Source organism: Mastigoproctus giganteus, chromosome 12, assembly GCF_048544385.1.
Source record: "Mastigoproctus giganteus isolate SK-2022 chromosome 12, ASM4854438v1, whole genome shotgun sequence".
Classification (NCBI taxonomy): domain Eukaryota; kingdom Metazoa; phylum Arthropoda; class Arachnida; order Uropygi; family Thelyphonidae; genus Mastigoproctus; species Mastigoproctus giganteus.
Genome location: NC_143586.1, coordinates 120,522,460 through 120,548,931, shown reverse-complemented (window position 1 = coordinate 120,548,931; position 26,472 = coordinate 120,522,460). Strand labels below are relative to the sequence as shown.

The window sequence follows — 26,472 nt, the reverse complement described above, 5'->3', positions numbered from 1 at the left end:
CTCAGGCACCAGCAAAATCCCGCCTCGAGAGAAGGGCAAAAATAAATCCCGCATCTCGCACCCATAGACAGTAATGAAAGTCCTTGGGTGCCAGCAAAAAAAAAATAATAATAAAATAAAATAAATAAATAAATAAAATAATAATAAAATAATAATAAAATAAATAAATCAATAAATAATAATAATAATAACAATAAATAAATAAAAATAACAATAAATAAATAAAAATATAAAAAAATAAATAAATAATCCAGATTACAAAAAAAAAAACATCCAAAGTCCATTGGTTAAGCGCAAGACTAGTGGATGATACGATCCTGTACCTAGGGAGCCCGAACCCCAGGCACCAGCAAAATCCCGCCTGGAGAGAAGGGCTCAGAAACCAGTCTACAATGATTGCAGTCAGTTTCCTTGCAATCAGTCTACAATACTCGGAGAACTTCATATCTGACCGTATCGTAACACGCAAGTCCCTTTCCTCCACTACCGGCTTTAGTTCAACTCCGCCAAGTGTATAAGCTATTTTGGGGTTACTGTTTCCCAGGTGCAATACCTTACACTTTGCTGGATTAAAGCATAGCTGCCATTTTTCTGATCATCTCTGAAATCTATCTAGGTCATTCTGAAGGAGCTCTGCTTTGGTGGCAATCATTAACTACTCTACCAATTTTTACATCATCTGCAAATTTATACCTCATGCCCTCTATGACAATGGTCCTAATACTGATCCTAGGGGACCCCACTTCTCACATCAACCTAATCTTAGGAATACCCATTTATCACAACCCTCTGCCTCCTGCCCTGAAGCCACCCAGCTATCCATCTTAGTAATTTCCCTGTGATCTCAACCTATTTCAGCTTATAAAGTAACCACTCATGTGGGACTGAGTCAAATGCTTTGCTGAAATCTTATAAACAACGTCGAAATTACGTACATATTTCTATGACACATCCCCTTCCATTAATGTCAGCACTAGGGCTTACAATACCGGTCAAAATATTAATACCTGTATTTCGGTATTTTTAATTTATGAAACCGGGATACCGGTATTCCAAAAACAAACAATAAATTTTGATGACAGTTAGGCGCAATGAGTTAAGGAAAAAACAAGTACTCTAATTACTTGAATTCAAGTTTTAAATAAACAGTTATTGCAATAATAAATATTCTTAAAAAATCATTAAAAATACTTTAATAATAAACTTTGAAGTAACAATATGTATTTTTTTTGTTTTTAGTTAGTATTCTAAAAACAAAGAAATACATGTTACTGCAAAGTTTAGTTATGTTTAAGCATTTACACTACCTGTCCGAATAAAGTGAACTCTTAAAAAACATAAGCAATCAATATTATGATCGTTTAAAATGGATCTAATTTTGGTACATACAGTATTTGATTAGCGGCAGAAAACGCCCTTTCGGATTCTATTCTGGTACTGAGATAATCATATACGATCTCAGTCCATATTTTCTAAGCTTTGAACTTTTTTAGCAAAAATAGTTAAAAGTATTTCATTAATTTCCGACTCAAGTTCATCTTTTAAAATTTCATTGGAGTCAGGCAATTTCTTATTTTGGAAAGAATTTGCGGAACAATGATGTTCTGTTCCATGTTGGTCTTCCATGGTTGAATTATGTTCATCACTTTCTGAAGGAGAAAGACGTTTTATTGAGCGAAGTATTATTTTCTCTATAGTATCTTTACTGAGTCTGGGAGAGAGCAAAGAGTGGGGATAAGGAATAAAGAGTGCAGTTAAGGAATTCTTCACATATATAAATGCAAAGAAAAGAAGTATAAATCAGATCGGACGCATATGTAATTGCGTGGGATAGTATTAGATACCCCAACTGACGTTGCAGATGAACTCAACAGTTACTCTGCATCAATATTTACATAAAAAAAAAACTTTGTGTAAATGAGATATTATGGAAGTGCAGTTGAAAAAAAATGTAATTAATGATGTTGAAATTTCAAATGATTATTTAATGAGAACTTTCGCTCCCACAGGCGAGTAAGGGCTACTGTGGTTGATGGCATATACCCTATAACCTTAAAGGAGGCGGCAAGTGAGTGCACTGAACCATTAAGGCTAGTTATGAGAGCATCACTGGACTCAGGAAAGATTCCGTTGGATTGGTGTAAATTGGAACATAAAGGCGGTTCTAGGAGTGTAACGGGAAATTACCGACCGGCCAGTCTAACTTCAGTAGTAGGGAAAATCATGGAGGCAATGATCAAGGGTGGAATTCAGGATCATTTAGATGGAAATGGAATTCTGTAGGATACACAGCATGGTTTTGTAAAGGGAAAATAATGTTTAACAAATCTGGTTAGCCATTTTGACAGGTCACTCGTGAGCTGGATTTAGAGAATAATTTCGACATTGTTTATTTAGATATCAATCAGCAAATCATTTGACTCAGTCCCACATGAGCGGTTACTTTATAAGTTGGAGCAGGCTGGAATCATAGGGAAAATCCTTAGATGGATAGCACGATGGCTTGAGGGCACCAGGCAGGGGGTTGTGATAAATGGTTATTCCTCAGATTGTTTTAATATAAGAAGCGGGTTCCCCAAGGATCAGTATTGGGACCACTGTTGTTTTTTTATTATCTTAAATGACATGTAAAGATCAGTAGAGTAGTTAATGATCGCCGCCAAGCAGAACTTCTTCAGAGTGACCTAGATGGACTTCCGGTATGGTCAGAAAAGTGGCAGCTATATGCTTTAATTCAGAAAAATGCAAGGTCTTACACCTGGGGAACAGCAACCCCAAAAAAACTTATACACTTGGTGGAGTGGAACTAAAGTCAGTAGTGGAGGAACGGGACTTGTGAGTTACGATACGGTCAGACATGAAGTTGTCCGAGAATTGTGGACAGGTTGCAATGTTGCATGGTGTCCTACTGATGATTTATCAAACATTTGCTAGTAGAGATAACGGCGTCATAATCACATAAAGGTGATTTTATAAGCTTTATGTGATTAAATTATAAACAATTATTTTTTTTTTAATTAGTACCGAAAACCGGTATTTTTGTATCAATACCCGTATTTTAATACCGGAAAAAATTGACCGGTATCCCGGTATTCGGGATCCCGGGATACCGTATTGTAAGCCCTAGTCAGCACTGTTCCACAGGGTGTTATATCCATTAAAATTCCCGAGAAGTAGAATAGGGGAAGGTAGCTGCACAATTATATCATCAAGGTCTGTCCAGGAGATGTCATCTTGAGGTGGCAATTTACTGAACAGACTGTTATTAAAACTCTACCATAAGGTGAACTGATGACGCTTCTATGTTGGCGGAAAGCGGCAGTTGGAATGCGGTCCGGTTGGCCATAAGGATTTCATTTCCTCCATGAGCAGATCATTGCAAATTCTGTCCTTACGTACGATAGTAGTATTGTGAAAGGAAAGGTTTTCATATGCCTTTAAATATGTCTGCTGCAAGCAAAAGCAAACTGGCTCATGTTTTTACAGAATAGCCTTGATATCATTGTTATTTTTCCGGAATCCAGAGCAATTCCTCTACTGCAGGAATTTAGCCATTACTTGGACTTGGTGGATCCGTCTGTCGGCTTCCGAATTGCTGAAGACTTTTCTTTCAGTCTTGAATTTATTTTTTTTGGGGGTGGTGGAAGTATGAACGCTATTCTGTATCTATTTCTTCCACCGAAAGGAATACATAGACTGAATTCTCCGGTGCCTCCTTCGCCTCGACATTCATTCTTTCTTAGAAACTAGGTTTTCAGGTTTTCATTTCTTTTCTTTGACAGTTTCTTTTTTTAAGGTTGGAGCGTTAGAAGGTACAAATATCAGAGTGGCAGCTGATTGATCCTTCTGTGCGGGTTTGTTTTTTTTTAAGCTTATCAGGTAACGTTCGATGGGTATGACTCTTTAACGGAATATCTATTTCTGTTTGAGTTTCGATGTACCATCTCCCTGCTACTTTCTGAATGTACGTAGGTTCGTTCGTGCTTATAGGCTTTACTGATTTTCTTGTCTCGTGATGTGATATATTCAGCCCAGCCTTAAGTCTTTGTATTTCTTTTTCTTCTTTGCACCTGTCATGCTCGTGAGTATTCTGGGCGTTCTCCTTGGCAGAAGTCACGAGTGCGGATTAAATTTGAAATTGTCTGTAATTTTGCCCAGAAACGAAAGGGGAGGGTACACATTGGCAGCCTTGTCAGTCAGGTTGGCCCCTATAGAGTTCAAGGATCAGAGGGAGAATTATTCACGGCATAGTCTGTGCTTGTTAACAGGAGGGACAATTTTTACAGAGATGGATTACACCTAAATAGAAGCGGTACAAGGACATTTTCTGACGCTCTGAAGGAAATGGTAGGTGGATCGAGAAACTACTAGTCTGGGGAGATAAACAGACTAATAGATTAATTAGAGCTGTAGGCAGAGGTGAAAGTGATTCTTGTACTTGTAAAGCAAGGTGTCGGAGATTTCAAGCCCATCTGTAGGTCATCATGTAACAAGGAAATACATGGATTGCGTCAGGGTAACTAAGAACAAGTGTAATGCAGAAAGAGAATCCTCTCTACACTAAAAATTTGGAATTTCCCTTTTGCCTTTCAATAGTGACACCCGTGACCATACAGATGTATCCTCGATATGCTAAACGTCCCCCTGCACATATGACCCTTATCAACCACGCTTGTCCAGCTCGCCACTCGGCCACTTAAATAATATTTAATTGCTAATTTTTGTGGTTACGGTTAATGTAATAATTTAATTATTTAAATATTCGTACGCATACAAGTACGGATGTACATTATGTAATATGTATGCATTTCTTATATGTATCTTTTTGGTGTGTATGGATGTAATGGGATTAATTGTATGTAGCTCATACTGCAATTAAAGATTCTATTCTGTTCCTCTACATTCAATCATAAGCAAAGGTTTGGTGCATCAATCCATGTCCATGTTTCTCTTTCCTTCTTTTATTTTTTATTTCTTGATTGAGACATCGGTTCATTTCATCGGCGCATCGACAACAGTCAATGCGCCGATGAAAAACAGCTAACCTTAGTTTCTTGAAAAGAAAATACTCCATATAGTAAAAAAAAAGTGTTTAATCTTAATTTAATCATTCCTTAGAAATGTTCAGAAGTCAAGTACAGCCACAATCACGCAAGGCTGCAGACAGAAATTATGTATTAAAATAGAACACTCAGATACCCGTTATTACATGCTTCTTGCATATTTGATGATAATCCCATCCTGAACACTTTTGACCAGACTTAATCTTTGAACTCCTTTGAGGAGCTTTTTACAATTCGGATAAGCCTCAATTGACCAACACGTTAAGTGCCACTGGCAACCAACGGATTCGTACATACCTTCGGCTAATGACCGGATAACGGCAACTATCTGATCACTGATAAATTACAAGGACCCCTTAACGACGTGACAACCCTCTTGAACTTGCTTGACGTAACACGACGCAGACGACCATCTATATAAGTCTGGCGAATCCGTTTTGAAATCAGCTGTTGGGAGTCTGACACGACAGCAAGGATGCTCGTCTTCCTACTTTGTATAGCGGCAGTAGCCGGTAAGCGTTTAACTTCTCTAAACAACAAAAAAGTTGTTCTAATATTTTTTATTAAAATTTCAATTTTAATATTTTTTCTGTTTGTGTTTACCGTCTTATGGTCGGTTAAATAATAGTTAAACTGGATTTTGTCATTTAATTAATTGAATAATTAGTTAAAATACTTGATACAAAGTATTATATTATATTATTATAGAGGAGTATAATATAGTATAGTATAGTATACTATAATGTAATATAATATAATACTCGTATAGTATTATAGAAGAGCAGCAGATCTACCTTAGAACAGTTCTCTATAAATTAATATTTGCAACTTTCTTTTTAAAGAGGCTTTAAGAAATAGCGTACTACTGTTTTAAAGATATATGCATATTTTTAAAATTGCAAATAAATTATTATTACTGTTTTTAATAGCGATGATAATAAATATTAAATGCGTATTACATGGTATCCATAAAGTTCACGGGGGGGCGCAGCCTTGCTGGGAACCAGCGGATCGGAAAAGGCATAAGTTTTTATAAATAATTTTTTATTATGATCTTTGAAAATATTAAAATGAAGACAGATTTTCCGTTAAGTGGCCTCCCAAACAATCCATCGCTTGACTAGCTGCCCGCTTAATTGTCAATCACAATATATACTTGTGAGGCCCCTCCCCATAATTGGAGGGGCTGAGACGACCATGAGTAAAGACGGCTTTGCTCTCATGGATTATAGGCCCACGAATCTTCAACCCTAAAATATTAGTAAATATCTGTTAAACCGTTTTGTTGTTGGCTTTAAGGCGTACCTGAAACCTTAGACCATATGGTGCCATTGTATATTGTGTCTGTACAAAATGTATATTCACAGGTCTATCTGCGTGGGCTGAAAATACGGAATTGCCTGAAAATACGGAAAACCTTACTCCCTCTGCTTGTTGTCGTTAACTACAGCTTCGATTGGAGAGGACTTCAGAAATTCATCCAGTCGTCGATGAAAATAGAACCCAGACTTTTGACCCTTTTTACTCATTCTCCAAATGAGTGAAAAGGGTCAAAACCACTATACTGTTATGGAGGATTACCTGTTATATCGAGCAAGAAATGTCACGACCATTTCGCTTCATACAAATAATAATAATAATAATAACAATTTGTCCTGAATTAGAAAACCGGCCATTAATAAAATTCGTGATGCGAATTCTTACAAACTTAATTTGAATTAATATAAATTCAATGCTTGGTATATGATTACGGCACAGGTGTTACTAAAGCCAAGCTGAAACTATACAAGTTTGCCTGTGCTGAAGGGGGGCATTTTGAAGATGTTAAACTACACGGCTCGACAAAATTAACAGAACACGTAGAAAACGTGGTATAATTCATGCAGCTTGCAATGAAGGGGAACAAAATTTGGTATCGTAATATACCATAGAATAACGATGAAATGGGAGACTGCGAGAAACTTCGGACAGGTATATAGGACATTTACAGGGGTTGTAGAAGAATTTACAAAAAAGATTAACTCTATAAAGGTCACTATTCTATTCTATTAATTCTATAAAGATCTATAAATTCTGTAAAGGTCACTTTACAGAAGTCGATACAAGATGCTCAAAAATATGATCACATGACATAAGTACGGCATTTGATTCCCTCCAACAGCTAAACAGCCCTGACAGAGGTGAACCATCCTCGATATAAGGATGTCTATAAGATTTTGTCGCAAAAAATCCCATTCTTCCACCAGCTCAGACCTTATCTCACCAAGTAACCGACCGAGGAGTTAGCTGTCGGCGTGCACCTCCAAAGGCGTCCAACACACGTTCGTCAGGATTTGAGTGTGGTAATCGTGCTGGCCATGGCAGTCATTGGATATCTTTCGATGTAAGATATTCCTCCACCACTTGCTCGAGGAATGCACGACAACACCACTGCTCTATGTATGCAATAGCATTGTCGTGCATGAAAAGAAAATCGGAGACACAGGTACACCTAAAAAGTCGCACTTAGCGTTCGAGGATATGTTCTCGGTTCCTCTGCGTAGTTACCGTACCCATATGAAAAACATAAAGAGGGGTGTGGCCGTTGATCATTATTTCGACTCACACGAGAAAACTGTCTCCACTGTAAGTGTCCCTTTTTCAGATGTTCGAGAGATGATACTGTATTCCTCATTGTATCCAAAAGAAATAACGTCTAGAATCTGTTTGTTGGCTAACACGGGACTCGTCAGAGAACAGAACTGTACTCCATTTGTCAGGGTTCCAAGTCACATATTCATGGCACCAGTTTCGACGAGCTCTGCGGTGGTTTGGGGTTAACCTTAGCAACCTCAACAGACAGTTGATGAAAGGACATCGTAGAGTTCCGTCTTGCTGTAAGAGCCAAATAAGAGCCGACCTAGGCCAGAGGGATGTAAGATTCGACACGGAAATTAAAGAATTGTGCTTTAACTGAAGTCAGCAAATTCGGTGAGTGAAAAAGGTCAAAATGCTGTAGCGTATTGGAATTACTTACTATCTTTCCGAATCGTTATCTGTTTTGCTTGCGTCGTTTTCTGATCTTGTATCTCTCTGATTATTTCCTCTTCTAAATAGTTAAATAGTTCTCATTCACTTATAACTCCCTTGGAGAAATTTAGCATGGCATGGGGAGAAAAAAAACTTGAACTGGAATTCCAGTTAACGTTTTAAGCTTTGGTAAATATTCTAAATGGGTTCAATCGTCTCTATCAGTAGATCACCTGACTGAAGCTTCTTGGCCATTTTCGTTATTCTGCTGCATACTATAAACATCTCGGTATAATTAAAGGAGAGCGTTTCCCTACTGTCTGAGTTGACAAAACATGCATTATCAGGAATGCATGCGCAGTAGTCGGAAATTCTATTAAATTGCCTTTGTTTTAATCGGAAGTTGAGATCGGTAAATTCTGATATAAATATTGCATAAATATTCTCGCCTATTTTTATTGATAGATCAGCACTAAATTTCCAAATCTCAAGATTCTAATATTAGAGAGAGAGAGATGATCTTAAGTACGCAATATAACTGTGAAAAAGATAAGTTAAAAAAATCTTTAAAAAAAATATTTTACTACCTTTAATATCTGAATTTGCCATATGTTTTTTTTTTCCTTCTGGAGGAGATGGTTTGTTAATTTCGACATTGATCAAGCTTCCCTAATACTAGATGGATTAATACCATTTAAACTATGAAATACTACCTATCACTTTTAAATATTGTACCTCACTTTGCTAGAAATTCAACTGGTGCATTGATAACAGAAAAACTCATAATAAAATTAGTTTAACATTAAAAAACTATTTCGGGAAGAAACAGGCCTTATTATTAAATTTTATATTAAAAAGAATTTCTAATGAAAAATGTATTAATAATAAGTATTTAATTGGCCATCATTATATATTAATTTCAAATTATTTAATCGTATGTTAAATACTAAACAATTAACGACTTTTTTTCTTTTTTTTCTTTCAGTCAGCGCTTCCGGAACTGGTAAGTTTCTTTTAGCGGATAATATTCTAAAGTAACATAGTTGTCATTTAATTCAATTCTAATGGCTCAATTCTATTTATTTCTTATGGTTTAATTCTATTTAATTCTAATGAATCAGAGATATTCCCTGAACGCATAAAGTTATTATGAACGTCTCGTAAAGCAAAAAAATAAAAAATAAATAAAGTAATAATAATAAATAAATAAAATAAAATAAAACCATTAACCACGTAATGAGTTTAGTTTTTGCTGACTAGTCCGGCCAAGATACAGTTAATTATTCTATAAAATATTATTATGCAAATTGTTTAAATTTCTTGTATCGGCGTTCGTATATCAAATGAAAATTTGTTCTATTAAAATTTTTACATTATAAGATGTTATCGAAATTTATATATTCCTGGATATATAAATATACATAATCGGCTAATTATTACTTTGAGGGAATTTAGAAAATGCTCCCACCACGAAAGGAGCATGTAATGAAAACTTGAACTAGAATGGTGTACAAAATATCAGCACAATATCACCAGGTCACAACTAACCCAGTAAAGCAGTAACTGAATCCTTGAACTCTAAATATAACCGTATTGATAAATTTAGTAGATCGTATAAATTCAAAATAACACGAGATAACAAAGTTCAGGTTACGGGAGTGATACGACACTAACATATATGTAATGCTGTACTAATCGAAAGAGAACACTAAATATGCTATAAATATTCCGAAAAGCTTATCTTGTGAAGCAAGTCTTCGAACTGAATTGATTAAATATATGAAAATATAAAGCAAGTTCACACTTTGATGTTTTGTAGTCAACTTATTTCACTCTTTTGATAGTCATTATATACGGTTTGCTCTGACAAACAAACCATTCAAGATTTTTAATCAGTACTTCTCAACGGGTTTGTCAAAAACATTTGAAATATTTTTGAAGTATAAATTAAAACAATTGTAAAAAGCAACTGGCGTCACTTCTCCTGATTGGAACTCTTGAGTGTATCGGGAGATCTGAGATACTGGCTGGATGAACTTGCGCGAAACACAGTTTTAGTTCAAAATGTACAAATTAAAATTGCAATTTGCATATTAATTGTAGTAATTATTATTATCTATTGAGAAGTATAAATATGAATTAATGAATTATTTATGGTTTAAATAATGCCTGAAATGCCTTCTTTGCACTCCAGGCTATGCAAATGATCGACAATACGTTTATCGGTACTCCGGATATGTTCAAGCTGGATTCCCTGGACTGAAACCTCAATATTCTGTTTTTGCTTTTGAAAGCGATGTCACCGTTCAAGCTCGCCAAGGAGAACTGGTGCTCAAGGTAAGTTCCTCATTAATTTCTATAATAACATTATCGAACTAGTACATCCAGAAAAATATTTCAAATTATACTTCTTTCTGTGTATAGAAAACGTGAGCTACAAGCATAACTTCCTTGTCAACAAATTTATTATCCCAAGAGCTTTAAATCAGTTTAAAAGGTTTTCTAAATTATATGACAATAATAAGTTATTTGAAATATTATTGGGCTAAAGAGTTCACTTAGGTGTTCATTAATAAATTAATAAACTAATCATGTGTTTATTAAAAAACAACTTCATTAGCATCCGTTGCAATTAAAGAAAACAAACTTGTAACACTTTTCAAATACCATGTCTTAAGAATTTCATTTTATGCCATTAATTGTTATAAAACAAAATGAATGACAAGCGAGCTCAAACAAGTCTTTTTATAAACTTTCTTTGTAGATTGATAACCTGAAGACCGATGAGCAAAATGACGTCATCGAAGAAATTTCTGAGTACCAGTTCGGAATGAAACAGCATCCTCAACAGAATGAGATTGGCAAGCCCTTCAAGGCTCAAATGCAAGACGGTCTGGTAAGTTGAATCCAGGAGGGAATGGTTTCTTTTCACCCAATTTATTATTGTGGTTGAGCCCATAAAAAATAAATGTAGTTCCAAGTGCAATTCCAATCTTCACCAATTCTGATTAGGCTACTAATTCGGTGACTGGAGAATTTAACGAATTCTCTATTTCCTATTATTATTTGATAGCTAATCAATATTTTAAAATTAAGGTGATTCTGACCTACACTCTTAAATCCACGAGTTTAAAGAGAACAGAATTTAATTTATAAATGTGCGTACTAATCAGAACAGTCACTTTTAATTTGAAATGTTCATTTACCATTTGGTGAAGCATTACTTATTCGAAGTAGTGCAATATCATGGCAACTCGTTGTGAAGATATTCACAATATGAGATATAACTTAAACGATGCCGCCTTTGCATATTTTTGCTAATTCAGAGTTTAGCTGCGTACTAATATGATGCGTTTGCACTAATTTGTATGTTGTCATTTCCCATTTTAAACTAAGAAAAGCCTGCATTGGTTGCAAATCCTAAATTATCATGAGGGCGATTTCCAAATGTAATTCCATGATGATAGCAGGTTTTGTAAGATTACTGATTCCTATAATTATCAAATAAGAAAATAAAAATTAAAATTAATAGATAAATATATCAATTTAAATTTAAATATTTAATATTAATAGCAGATCAATTTTACTTATAACTATTAAGTAATCGTAGCCATCATAATATTGCATGTACGAAGTTTTAATTTATACATAAATGCATTTTCTATCCAGGTGAAAAGGTACCAGGTGTCAGAGAACGAACCAGAATGGTCTGTCAATCTGAAACGAGGTCTGCTGAGCTTCTTCCAACTCAATCTTCTGGAGCAAAATTCACTCGCAGAAGACAAACGAAGCTCTCGCAAACAAACTGATGAAGACGCTGACTATTACAAAGTGATGGAGGTAATTTCAAGAAGGCTTTGAATTCTTATTTGATTCCTTTAACATTAATGAACTGCACTCTGCCATTCTCAAACTACGAAAAGTGCTAGAATAACTTTGTTTTTACTACTTGTTCTTTCAGGACAGCATCGGTGGGGAATGTGAAACAGCCTACGTAATCACAAGTCAACCAGACGATCAAACACCCGAACAGTACAACGTGCTCAATGTGACTAAAACCATAAATTATGAAAACTGTGAAGAAAGAGCTTACTGGGCAATCTCTAGTCTCTATGGGGAGGACTGTGTTGAATGCGAAGCAGATCAGTCGGTAAGATTTACTTATTTCTCAGAATCTCTCTCTCTCTCTCTCTACAACACCTGCATATCGAATTAAGGATTAATAACTAAAGACTGGGATATGCTGTAATGCCATTTCTGATAAATTTCTTTTTATTATTCCTTAGGAACCTCTACAGGCCAACGCTATTTATACCTATGACCTCAGGGGAGATCGCAACAACTACGTAATCGAGTACGCAGAAAATCAAGCTGATGCTGTACATGACCCCTTTGGAGATGAGGGTCAAGAAATTCAGATATTTGTGAAGTAAGTACTTGATTGCAATATTCTTGGTCTCTTGAAATTCTCTTGAATATTTCGAATATTTTGAAATTTTCTTGAATATTTCGAATATTTTGAAATTTTCTTGAATATTTTCTTAATAAAATATAATTTTATTAAGAAAACCACTGGATAGTTGTTTTCTTAATACAAAGTGGTATTTTAGTGAATACGTTTGAAGCAACCAAGATGTTTTGCAACAAAACGGACAGAATAACAGTTGTTAGAAAATATAAAAAGAGTTGTCTTTCTTGATGAACATAAGGTTAAATTAAGTGCTATTATTATGAGAAAGTAGGGCACGACTGCTGAAGTAGGCTGTTATTTTTTTAAGTACTTTATGAAGAATCTTCTCTAATGATGAAGAAGTTAAACTTTCCTTTCAAAAATGCCACTTTGAAAAGTTGAGCTACTGTCGAGAGAAACCAGTTAAAAAATTTTTTAATGTTTTATATTTTTCAAGATGTCGTTCATCGCTTTAGTGTATCTGAGGCTCTGTTTTTTTTTTTTTTTTTTTTTGTTAATAAAATTATGCCTCTCACTGATTGGATGTAATTAGTCAAACAGGCTTCATATGTAGAGTTTTCAGCTGACTTTATAGTGCGCCCACTTTATTGAAAAGTGGAAGCTCTAATTACAATATACAGGAACTATGAAGGGAAACCAGGATACTTGAAAAAGGCAAAGTTATAACACAGTAATAGCAACTTTCCAGGAAAGTCCTTCTGTCTCTCACAGATATAGATCGGTGTTTCGCCAAAAGATATATCAATAATTTTAACATAGAAATATTAGAGACAGACTTCTTTTATGCAAATAAAATACCGAAATATTTTATTTTACCAAGCTTGGACTGTACAGATATGAATTTTGAGATGCTCTTCTTCTAGCTGAAGATTGTATAAATACAAAAATAAAGAAATATTATTTTGAATAAATATACTTCAATAGAAATATTTATAAAAACCTAATAATCCCATTCTGAAGTACCTGTGTTGTTTTGCATGACCCTTTAAAGAATTGTCAATTTAATTATTATTTTTTTCTCTTAACACAGCCGTACCTTGGAATTAATCGAAGAAGGACCGATCGATCGTGAACTCACCGTCGAGGGGAGTGTTGAAACTCACCAGTCACTGATCTTCCAGGTTGACGATGAGAGAGAGCTTGAGAAAGGCGGAAGACAAGAGGACCTAAAGAAACCTCACTACCTCTACAACCTCTATGGATATTCGGCTTCACCTAACGAGGTATGTTATATTGCTTATTATATTAAACTAAGTATTTACACTTCGATACATTATCAAATACACGTGTTAGTGTCAAGTAAATGGATTTACGTTTTTACGGTAGATAATGTATAAAATTATCCTCGCAGATCTTAATGCAAAGAAGGATAATTATAACTGAATCAATCATTATGGAAAATTATCCTAATAGAATATAATGAAGATTTATCAAACGACAATTTTATTTATTTGATCACGGGACAGAATGTATAGTATATAGGTAGAGAATTCCACATTCGTATGATTCTGCATATTAACACCAATGTGAGCTTCATTGCAACAGTAGTTGCCATATTTAGCAGCTGTAATTTAATATGGCTACCTTGGAATATTGTCGAATTTTAATTATATTCGAATTGTTTTCACTGTAGTTCATGATTATTTGCAGTTTATAATATTTGACAGTCTGTACTCATTTCTCACAATGGTTTCAGGTCAAGAAAATGGTTACTGAGCTTGCAGAATTAACAGAGAAACGCGAGAAGGAATCTTCCATCGAAGCGCTACTGAAGGATAACCTTCCAAGGAAATATTTGGAACTCGTGAAGGCATTGTCAACTCTGTCTTATCAGGAACTGAAAGAGGTAGAAAGGGAAGTCGCTGATTCTCCACAGAGGCGTTCCAGCCGGTCCGGTGATGATGAAGATACACAGAGGTACGACTACCAAATTTGAATAATAATGCATTTGTTTATTTATTTATTGTTTTTATTTTAAATAATTGTAAAAATGTCACTGAGATTTCTGCACATGCTGAATATTAAACTATGACAGAAATCACAAATTACAGCATTATTTAGTTCGTATATATGTAATTTAAAGAATTACTCTTTTTTTTTGTTTTTTGATACTTGACGAAAAATGCCGTGCCAGAAAGGGTTGATATGGTACAAGACTTTTCTAGTATCATATGAAAAGGGTCTGGTACCATAACTGGTACATGACAAAAGTAAAATCTAGATTTTTTTTTCTTTTTTCTTAGTTCTTTGAAATTATTTACAAACCTTCTTACCTACCAATATAATCAAAATTTTTGAGAGCAGTCTCAAAAAAATCGATCGTGAACTCACCGTCGAGGGGAGTGTTGAAACTCACCAGGCACTGATCTTCCAGGTTGACGATGACTTCTTCTTCAGGCAAATTTTCCTCATTAAACACCCTGTTTTTATATTTCTGCTATTAAAGAGAGAATTGTGTTAAACCAAAAAAGATCAGACTTTTTTAATTTAATGAGAATTAAATTAAATTCGCTGGTGCCTGTTATTTAATACTGCCTTAAAAATGTAGGCCAGTTAGTAAACTTTCAGGCAAGAAGGCAGATATGTAATTGATTAAAAAAGAAATGCCCCCTCATTTTATAGTATGTTATGCCTATAAAAATTATATAGGAACATTAGCAGATAAGAAACAATCAATGAAAAAGTGTTAGAATATTTTAAGTAAACAATTAAACGACTTCGATTTCTTCAGGCAAATCTTCTTCGATGCTGTCTCTGATGCTGGAACCAACCCCGCCGTCCTTCTTGTTAAAGATATGATTCAATCAAAACGTGTTTCCAAGGAGGAAGCAAAATATCTGATACAAACCACACCACCTCACATCAAGGAACCATCCGAGCAGCTGCTCGATGAAATTATCGTAAGTACACGACAAGCCTTTGATTAATTAATTTTCGAACTACTGAAATGTTTAAACTCACATTATTTTCAAATTCGAGGTCTTATTTTCAGTACAGTAATTTAATTAAATGTGCTTTGTGTTTGATATTACAGGAACTGTGCGAAGACCCTAGCATTAAGCAAGATGAAGATCTTCTCTCCACCTGCTACCTTGCCTTCAGTAACCTTGTTTATCACTCCTGTGTTAAATACAACGAATCAGATGACCAGCACGTCACTACAGAAGACGAAAGTTGCACCCCTAAAACAGCAGCTAAATACTTACAAGTAAGTAGAACTCTCTCTCTCTCTCTCTCTCTTCAAATAATTTGAAAATCATTAATCATTATACAACCTGTTTCCAGAGAATAGATGTATTTGACATTGTGCTGAAATCGAGTCTGAATTATTATCTTTTTTAAATATGACATTTTTCTAACCGGATTATTAATAGTAATTATATTGATGTTATTAAGACCAAATGATGACAGGAGCAGATGTTTTCTGAATCAATCAAAAATGTAATAATAAAAATAAAATGAAACACAATATTTATGCTGTTCCCATTCACATAAGTTAACCGTATAATTATACTTTGACTTTAGCTGCATTCACTACTGCTGCCACTTTTGGAAGCAACTTATTCCAGTGTTTCGCAACCCGCTGTTCGTAAATGAATTGCATGAGAACTTGCTTCTGCCACTCGCTGAGATCATATATTTGTTCTCCTAGTTCTTCTCGTAGCTACGAGAGAAAATAGAGCATAGTCATTCATTTTACTCAATTATTTCAGCTCTTTATACACTTCAGTCAAATCTCCCCTTAGATATTTAGGTGTCAAAATTTGTATCCACGCCTTTTATGGTGTTCCTGATATGTGTGTCTAGTTGCCCTCATAACTAATGTGGTCGCCTTTTTTAAAACGTTTTCTAAAAGTTTAATATATATATATATCTTGTTTTAATTTTAGCACCTGGAACAACAAAGGGAGATGAGCATACACGAACGCAACGACATCCCTAACATCAAGATTGCAGGCAATTTCGGTGTAAAAGAATCCCTTCAGTATTTGCAGCCCTACTTGACCAATGAGGACGACATCCCCGTTCAGCAGAGAGTAGCTGCCATTTGGGCACTCCGACGTCTAGCACAAAGAAAACCAGAACAGGTCAGTATATTGTGAAATTAAAATTACCATAACATTGTACTGAAAAGTTTAATTTCGTACAAAAATTGATTTTATATGACTACATCCAAAACTAATTTGTATATGCATCCAAAGAATATAATATCTTTATATTATATTCTTTGCATATATAAATAATAAACAATTACCATATACACCCCCGCTTACAAGTTTGGAATCACAATGTATGAGAATATTTTTCGTTAATTTTTTGTGAAATTAGTTATGACAGTTTAAATTTTAATCTAAAAAACAACACATTACAACGCATTTTAAGATTTTTATTACGCATTGAACATTTTACAACCAAAAATATTGAAGTGGTTAATATTAAGAAATATACCGATTTTGAATCAAAGTATCCATCAGGAGAACTTCAAATATCCTACACGAGACTTTATCACTGCATTACACAGATGTGGCATTCTGGCGATTAATTTTATAATAGTGTCTTTACTAACATTATTCCAAGCCATCTGCAAGGTTTTCCGTAAATTTTGTGAAGATGGACAAACTTCACGGACTTGACGGTCTAGCTGATCCCATAAAAGCTCTTTTGGGTTTAGCGATTGGAGTGACCACATTATAAGTTGCAATACCCTCTTGTATTGTTTAGTTGATAGAAAGTTCCCGCACAGTATAGAGCTATGCTTCGGGTGATATAAAATGCTTCGGGTCGTGTTGTAATATAAATTTTTTTTCACAAAGTCGAAGTCAAGAATGCTTTAATACCTTTCAATTAAAGATTGCTTTAATTCAAGAATGCTTTAATACCTTTCTGTTTTCTTAGATTTCTTTCAATTCTGACGATGTCACCCACTCCAGAAAAACAGAAGCAACCCCAGATCATAATGGAATCACCACCGTACTTGACTGTAGGCAGTAAACAATGTGGCACTAATTTTCCTTCAGTTGATCGTCTCTCATAAACTCTACACAAAATTTTCAAATTTGGATTCATTCATCCACAGTACGTTTTCCTGCCCTTCAATTGTTCAATGTTGTTGGCTCTTATCCCAAACCAACCGTTTCTTTCTTTCGATTTTTCAATTTTCATATAAGTTTTCTGACCGCGACGACCATGAAGTCCTGGTTGTTTAAGATGAAGTTTTACAGTGGATGTAGGCACGAGAGTTTCTCTGTTCCTATTGAACTCTGTTTCTCTGTTCCTATTGATTTCGGGTGTAGTAAGTCGCAGAATGCAATCGGCGACTTACTACACCCGAAAATCGATTGTAGTAAGTCGCCGATTCCGTTTAAATATCTGGTGTTTCCGTTATTACACACGATTGTCTTGATCGTGGTTTGCCCTTTAAACTGCCAGTCTCCTTGAATCATCGAATTGTAGTTAGTATTCGTTTAAAGTAATACGAACTACAATTCTACGTTTAGTTTTCTGCCAATATTTCTCATGTAATAACGTTCTTTACACAGAGTTATTTATAAAAGCACTTCTTTTTTCAACACTCAGTTTCTTGTTTCTCGTCATATTTATCACAACACACAAAACTTATAACACTCTTTCTGAATGACGGATGTTTGATTTTATAAGTTACAGCTTTTACTCTTCAATTTATATTATTGAAAAACACTCTAGAATCATTTACAATCTCCTATCATATTGAAACAATGCTTCCACCATCTGGAATATTCTAGAACCATCTACAACGTTCTACCACATTTAGGAACGTTCTACGATGTTCTACCACGTTCAATGTTGTCTACACCTTTCTGGAATATTCTACGATTGCTGGGGAGGGCGGATTTAGCTGCCAGGGACCACACAAAATTGTTATACTTGATCCTTGGACCATTCCTGCACAATGCAGGCCTTGTGGAACGGGGCGTTCTCTTGTTGACATTGGCATACACGGTCACAATGTAGGGCAAAACTTGGTGCAAAAACAATGTAAAGGTAGGATATGGCGACAAGGATGTGTTCAGAGGAGTTGAGGGGCCCATTGATTTCTATGAAAATTTTCCTAAAACCATGATACCCCCGATGCAAGCTTGTTTTCGTCCAATCGTTCAGTTTGAGTGCAGTTGTTTGCAGTCGAATACTCACCCATCCATCAGCATAATTGAGCTGGAACCTGAGTTTATCAAACTCAGGTGACTCCTTTCCAGTCATCCATGTGGAGGAACGGTGCCCTGTTCCAACTTCAGGCGGAGTTATCGATATCTGTCGGTCAAACTGGGAACATAATCAAGTCGCCTATTTCATAGGCCTATCCGCAATAGGATCTTTGGGGATCCTATTGCGGATAGGCCTATAAAATAGGCGACTTGATTATGTTCGATTTGACTTGATTATGTGCAGTCGAAAACATTGTTCTGTGATCCTTGGTTGTAGTCTGCTGTTAATTGAAGGATCGTAAATCGTCTGTTGTCCTAGACAGCATGTGCCAACCTCGACTGTCGACGAGTCGTGGTCTTCCTGTCCAGGCACACTGTATTTTCCCCTTCAGACTATTTATGCCACACTTTCACTACGACGGATCGCGTCCAGCAGCCAATACCATACCTGCGGTTACTGACATTTGGCTCTCGCCTTCTTAGCTCCGCAAATCATTCCTCGTTTAAACTTCGTCAGGTGTCAGATCCATTGCTTTCCCCATTGCACGAGCTTCATACTGAAGAACTGAAAAACGCTACCCAACCATGCTTTCGCTGTATATGCTGTACCAGTCGGTGAGATTACTCCTAGGTACTGTGGGATGCCAACAGAAGTTATCATAATGTTTTGGCTCATATGTGCCAGAAACTGCTATTTCGTTACTAACAAATATTTGGTTTTCGACTATCAAAACAATAGAAAAAATATGAGAATACTGTCCTGAGAAAGTTTTTAAATATTTTAATATTTAATGTTAATATTATGACAGTTCCTAAAATAAGTATATTTACCTCTCAGGTTCTGCGTCAACTGGTTCCCATCTATTTCGATGAGTCAGAGGACCATGAAATTAGAATTGCTGCCTTTTCTGTAATGATGTCCACCGAACCCGAACTTTACGAATTGGAAGCAATTGCACGATCTTTGGATGACGAAGATGACCAGCAAGTAGCAGCCTACGTCTACAGTACCTTCTATTATCTGGCCAACTCCACACATCCATGCCACAAGTTGATGTAAGTAACAAACAAGTCGGCGAAATCTTATAAAAGACATAAACAATAATGATCTTATTTGTATTATTTGCTGGTAACTAAGCTTTCGCTATTTGTTTCAGCTCTAGCCGAATCAATGACATATCCTACATCCTGGAGGAGTACTACGATGACTGGATGGACATGGATGCCACCGATTCCACCAACTATTACAGCACAGGATACGATGGTAAGTAGAAATACTGAATATAAAGGAACTCGTTCAGAAATACATGCATGTAAAAGAGCTAGTGTTTGTTTCTAACCGAACCGATAATTTTTTCCCTCCTTGTAGATGACTTCGATTACGGCGGCTTCACTCAGATTTCCTTCATTGCTAGCAACACGAGCTACGTGCCCCGTTCTGCTCAGCTCAGGTTGAATGATTACCTTTTTGGTCAATCTTACAACACCCTGGTTGTCGGATATAATGCCGTAGGCGTTGAGAAACTGCTCGATAAAGTTTTCGGACCCGAAGGATTGTTTTACAAGAAGTCTGGGTACGGCGTATTTGGTGATCGCCAGTCACGCGGTGGCCTCAAAACACCTGAGGAAGTAAAAGAAATCAACGATAAGGTAATATACAATAAGATCTGATCAATATAAAACAGTCATTAATTGCACACCATAATAATGGCTGAGAACTCTTTTTAGCGTCTCTCTTATAGCCTCAGGAGTATTCTTCCATTCAACACACAAAACACACTTCTGTCAATCGCTAGTATATATACACTGGAGGTATCATCAATTACATAACCCAGCAGTCTAGAGTTCTCAACTGCAACAAAAACGATGCTATTTTTTTTTTTTTTTTTAATTTTTGGAAGGTTTTCCGTTTTTTTTTTTTCTTTTGTAATTCAGCCTGAATGGAGCCAATAAATACGATATTTTCAAAGAAGCAAATATATATATATATATATATTGTGCTGAAAAAAAATTACAAAAATCGTCTAATATAGGCATAAAATAGAGGCGTCACTTTGTCACTTCCATTTTACAGTTCAAAAGACCAATTACTGCTTGCAATTTCAAACTGGCATGCGCAAATATTTTTTTAATATCTCCTTCTGTAAGTAATATTTGATTATGGTTATCTGAAGACACTATTACACCATCGTGTAAAATCAGTGTGGTATTGCATTACCTTCTGTAATATTAGAGTGGTATTTCATCATCTTTATAAAAGCATACATCTGCTACTATCGGTCTTCACTTCCAATTTCAGCAGCGGTATAGCCTACATTGAGTTAACTCTAAGGCAGAAAGGTGCATGATTGTTCTTGACAAGCAGCGCTTGTCGGGGATAATAATACGCAATATTCGACATATATCTGCAAAAAAATTGGCTGTAACCAGTCTACTGCGTCAAGTTACTTAAAAAAAGGTGGGATCGGAGATATCAAAAGAAAATCTGGAACTAGACTGAAACGTAAAAGTACTGCAGCATAGGGAAGATTTTTGAAGCGTCTGTGCTCCGTGATCGTCATCAAGTTCTACAGGGCTAAAATCGACGTTGAAGGAACATACTGAGGTACATTCAAGTGATAGAACCATAAAGTCTTGCGAAGAGTGGGCTGAAAGAATATCGAACTCGTAAGAAAGCTTTATTGACAAAATTCGTAAATATGACTAACCTGGGCTAAACATGTTAATTGGACAATTGAGCAATGATAATCTGTAATATTCTCTGATAAATCCTAATCTTAATCCAATACCATTTTGCAAATGGCACTGTTAATGGTGACTACTATAGAAAAATTTTAAAGGAGGCTCTTCTGCTCGTCATCTGAGACTTCTTTCAAGGAACAGAAAAAAATTGTTTTCCCAACTTTGCTACCACTGTACGTAAAGTCAGTACAACGTACAATCATTTAATATGATTTCTAGTATACTAATTTTAATTGTTTGCAAATTGATAGAGCGTTAGGGGGACATAAAATTTCTGCTAAAAAGCCACCAAGCAAAGTAACGTTGCAGGAAACCATTATTCAAATTTGTTACCATGAACAAAGCGGTGGTTAAATCAAGAATATGGTGCGATCCTAGCCAGACAAGTGCAAAACGGTAATTAAAGCTTGTGGTGGGCCAAAGAAATAATAATATCTGTTATATAAGAGCTAATGGTGTCACAACCGTATTTTTTGCTGCTGCTGATATATTTTTTCCCAACTTTTTACATACTGTTAATTTCAAACATTGGCGACAATGAAAAGGCATTCATATGGCCTGCAGTGTGTTTCTGTGATTATTTGTAAAGAAATATGTCTAAATAGTTTATTTTTTAATTGTTTTCTTATCAATAAAATGCATAATCATTTTGCATCAATGTATAACAAATTTGAGACTATATGGGCAGTTATTTCATTTGTAATACATTGAAATACAGTTGCTACCACATAATTTACAGTGATACAATTTATGTGGCAGTCACTGTAGTTCACGTTTTACGTGATTATTTCACCAACTTATCCCACAAGAGAGGCTCTCAAACTTTAGTGAAATTAGGATCCCCTTTATTTTGAAATATTTTCCAAAGACCTCCAACTTAATAAAATTATCTATTCTGTAAGTTCTTCCAGCTTTTTAAATGTTTAGGAGAGGTTTCGGACATAATTCATGGATATCGTAGTGTATCTAAACGATCCCCTAGTTTGAGAAACAATTTCCTAGAGTATTTCAGGTGTGCTTAATGGCTGTAGGATGTGCTGTATAATTTTTCTAAAACATTATTTCGAAACCAGCAGTTCGCAACAGCTGATTTGTGATATTCTATTCTGAATGGTGTACTGAAACTCCCAAACAAAAAATCGTTCTTCAACACCTGATTTCCCAGTGAAATGAAGTGAAACGTAATTCACGATTAATCGCTCTACAGAGTCCGTCTGCCACTGAAACAATCCGTCTTTTATGCGGCGGTTTAACACAGATAGTACTGATTCTGTTATCTAATTTTCTACATCATATTATAATGCATTTTACGATACTTTCGATAGATCTTCCTAAAGTTTCTCTTAATTAGCCTGTATTATTTTGTTGTACAGAGTTTTGTATAACACCCGCTTTGGATATGTTTCCAAATAATTTGATAAAATAGAGTTTGTTTCGATACATATGCTAAGTTTTCCATTTTACTTCGAATTCTTTTTTCAGCGGGACTAGTAGAGATTGAGATGAACCTAAATAATCATGTAACTCATTTATTTAAATAGTTGGATATCAGCACTCGGGAATACGAGCCTATGGAAGGAAATATATTCGTGAAGGTCATGGGACATGACGTGGTTTACCTACCATTTGATGAATCCACCATCAATAGTCTTATCCAAGACGGTAAGTTTTTAATTCGAATAAAATTATACCTAGAAATGCTTTTTAGATAAAATATTGGCTTCTGATCACAAATATACTCTTTAAATAAACTATTCTTACTTAAAATGAATCATCAGCAATAATTAAGTTGCATGTGTTATTCACCATGTGAATATCACATGAAATGTACAAAAAGCTCAGAAAAATTTTCTAATAAGCAAACAGAGACAGTTAATTTAGTCCATTTTATAATTGCGGGTACTCATTTTTCAACGTAATATTGCGATTTAATTTAAATAAGAGAATGTGATATCATCAGCTCTATTCAGAATAATTTTCTCCTTTGCAGATTTGCTCCGTCTGCCACAGTCCAAGTTAGGTGAACAACTCCAGAGGGATTACAAACGTTTCACTCTAGCAGTAGACAAGACGAAGGTCATCGTTAGCGAATTGGGTATGCCAATAATCAGCCAGCTTAAAGTCCCCATCTACGTGCACTATCAGAATGAGGAAATGAAGGTCGACATAGCTCCAAGCTCCACCAGAGGAGGAGGCCGTTCTGGTCAGGTTGCTGTCGACGTGCAAGTTAAAGTTGAAGGCCAGTTGGTGTAAGTGGCTAATTCGTATTAGTCTCACACTTCGAACGTCAGATTAAACGAGCTGTGTTTGTATTTCACAATAGTAAACGGTAGACCTTACCTGAAAACTTTTCAGTAGTCTTAGAACCGAAAACATTTCAATTATCTGTTGAACTGCCCCTATTCCCTTAATTTAGAAACATGTATGCTTTAAGGATAATTTAATCTTTCTACCTAACGGGAAATTATTTGAAATGATTTTTTTTTTTTTGTGATGATAACTATATGCTGAAGTTAGCCTTGCTCAATAACTTTCTGTGATGATCCGTCGTCTCAATTCCTTAGTTCAAAAAGGCTGAAGACTGAAACTGCGTTGCACTGTTCTAAATAATTTCGATATCTGGAATGCTTATGAATTAGTTAGTTTTTTTTTTTTAAACAACAAAAACAAATAATGATAATAATAAATTTGAAAACCTTATAGATAAGACATTCCAGCTTTATTTAGTTTTGAGAGAAACTAATACAGGTTTTCCTCATTATTTCTGTTGCGCTGCACTTTCCTTTTGTAGTATTTCTGCGTACAAGGAAATCTGAGAGAGGGGTATGGTTTTTCTTTTTGAATAACCGCGCAAATGAAAAAGGTATTGTACATATTTACAATTCAAAAAGAATGATTTGAATTGTATATACACCGATGAGCCGAAACATTATGACCACCTGCCTAATATGACGTTGGTCTAACACGTGCAGCCAAAACAGCTCGTACCAGGAGAGGCATGGACGCTACAATATTTCTAAATATTGTAGAAATGTCTTGTGGTATCTGGTACCAACAAGTAACCAGTATATCCTTTAACTCCTGTAAGGTCCGTGGTTGAGACGCCGCAGATCGGAGTTGCTGTTCCATCACAAACCACAGATGCTCGATGGGACTGATGTCTGGGGAATTTGGAGACCAGGGCAATACCTGGAAGTCTCCTCATGTTCCGCGAACCGGTCTCGAACAATCCGGGCATTGTGGCATGGTGCATTATCCTGCTGAAAAACGGCACCGTCAGAGGGGAAGACCGTTGCCATGAAAGGGCGTACTTGGCCAGCAATGATATGTTTAGGTAGGTGGCAGACGTCAGAATTTTGTTGTGAAATGGTGAAAAATACGTTCACTGTTTGGCGAATCCAGTTCATGCTCTATGATGTTACGTGGTGTTCATTTCCCCAGATGGCGATTCGCTTTCATATTTAAGTTGTATCTGTTTATTGTTTGTCTGAGATGGACACATATTCTTCCAATGATTGTGACATGCTTGTTGGATAAGAGGTTTATAATCTCCGTACTGGTCGTGCATATTACTAGCTGACAGGGTGTTTAGCGGCTTCATTTGCAGTTTCATTTCTAGGAATGTGGTTTCTAGTTTCATTTCTAGGAACTCCGCTGTCGAATTCGGCCCACGTTCTCCTCCGACACAGGAGAACGACCAGCGCTTTTCCTCTTTCAGATACAACTGTATTCTTCAAATTGTTTATACAATGGTAAATGTTACTCTAGTTGGCAGATCAATGCCGAAACGTGTAGAAAACGTCCGTTGTACCACTGTCAGCTATTTCGTCTCCGCAAACTGCAAGGTGCAGAACGCCTTTTGTTGTGGATTAGCTATTTTTGTAACAAGGTCATTCTATTATATTTATATATATTAATTTATTAATATATATTAATAGAATAATATATATTAATAAATTAATATATATTATTCTATTAATTTATATTTATATATATTACATGACCTCGGAATTTTTTGCCAAGGAATGTTCGGTGCTATATAGTAATGTGACTTCTGAGAATACTAAACAACACCTGAAGGGATCTCCTATATATTCTTCGAAACAAACGCTGCACGTGTGGAAGTCTACTAAAAGAGAAAATTTTTTTCAGATTAATTCACCAAGTTTATAAAAGTGGAATAAGTCCCTAAAATGTCAAAATTATTATTAGCTTTAATAGTGAAGTAATTTATGTATATACAGTAATAATCTGTATAATTTTTTTTGAGAAGGTTTGTATACCTTATCAGAAAAGGCATTAATCATCGTTTTCTGTGTTATTGTGCAGCTAACAGAAATAAAAATAAAAAATTACATCAAATGAAGATCCGGTAATTTATCTAAAAAACGAGCCAACTGAAAGCAATTGGAATGTAATATTATTGAGTTTTTTTCAAAACTGAAGGTCTTAGATGAATTTTTTAACCGAATTGCGCAACGCAGAACAGTATTTTAATTCTCTGATTTTATAAAGAACAAATGCTCTTCTAAAATAATTTATTGCACATGTATTATTTGTTATAAAGGATCTTTCAATGTTAAAGTATTAAATTCTGTGTTTTTCACAGTGTGGACAAAGAGATATTCAGAACCTTGAAAGTGGTTCTGCCAAGCCTAGAAACTGTTGTCGGTGCAGGAGTTCACGCTCATGCTCTTCTTTCCTTGCCAGTCAACGCCGAACTTAAGGTTAACCTCGCTAAACCCAAGGTATCACTCAAAGTTACCCCTGAAGTTCCTCAAGATATCTACCACCATCACGCTGAACCTTTCACATACATCGAGTCTTACGAAAACCAGGCACCAGTTCCACGTGAAGAAAGCAGGGGCTACAAAACCCTACACGAGGATGAAGAACTAGAAGAGGTAAGCAATGCATTACGTTAAGAACAGCAATACTCTTCTCCATAATCTGATGTGTGTGTGTGTGTGTGTGTGTGTGTGTGTGTGTGTGTGTGTGTGCAAGT

The 26,472-nt window shown here is 35.6% G+C and overlaps 1 protein-coding gene across 1 annotated transcript in view; it reads left to right on the top strand.

The window, feature by feature from the left end:
* The window catches only part of LOC150077369 (vitellogenin-2-like), a 37,587-nt gene that overhangs the window by 548 nt on the left and 10,567 nt on the right, over positions 1-26,472 (top strand). The window contains exons 2-18 of the mRNA XM_090385874.1: positions 9,058-9,075; positions 10,267-10,409; positions 10,837-10,968; positions 11,742-11,912; positions 12,034-12,222; positions 12,359-12,501; positions 13,574-13,766; positions 14,240-14,460; positions 15,275-15,443; positions 15,578-15,751; positions 16,434-16,631; positions 19,564-19,781; positions 19,883-19,989; positions 20,095-20,375; positions 23,009-23,129; positions 23,458-23,716; positions 26,077-26,371. Coding sequence (XP_090242000.1) covers positions 9,058-9,075; positions 10,267-10,409; positions 10,837-10,968; positions 11,742-11,912; positions 12,034-12,222; positions 12,359-12,501; positions 13,574-13,766; positions 14,240-14,460; positions 15,275-15,443; positions 15,578-15,751; positions 16,434-16,631; positions 19,564-19,781; positions 19,883-19,989; positions 20,095-20,375; positions 23,009-23,129; positions 23,458-23,716; positions 26,077-26,371 — 3,032 coding nt within the window. The remainder of the gene's footprint in view (positions 1-9,057; positions 9,076-10,266; positions 10,410-10,836; positions 10,969-11,741; positions 11,913-12,033; positions 12,223-12,358; positions 12,502-13,573; positions 13,767-14,239; positions 14,461-15,274; positions 15,444-15,577; positions 15,752-16,433; positions 16,632-19,563; positions 19,782-19,882; positions 19,990-20,094; positions 20,376-23,008; positions 23,130-23,457; positions 23,717-26,076; positions 26,372-26,472) is intronic.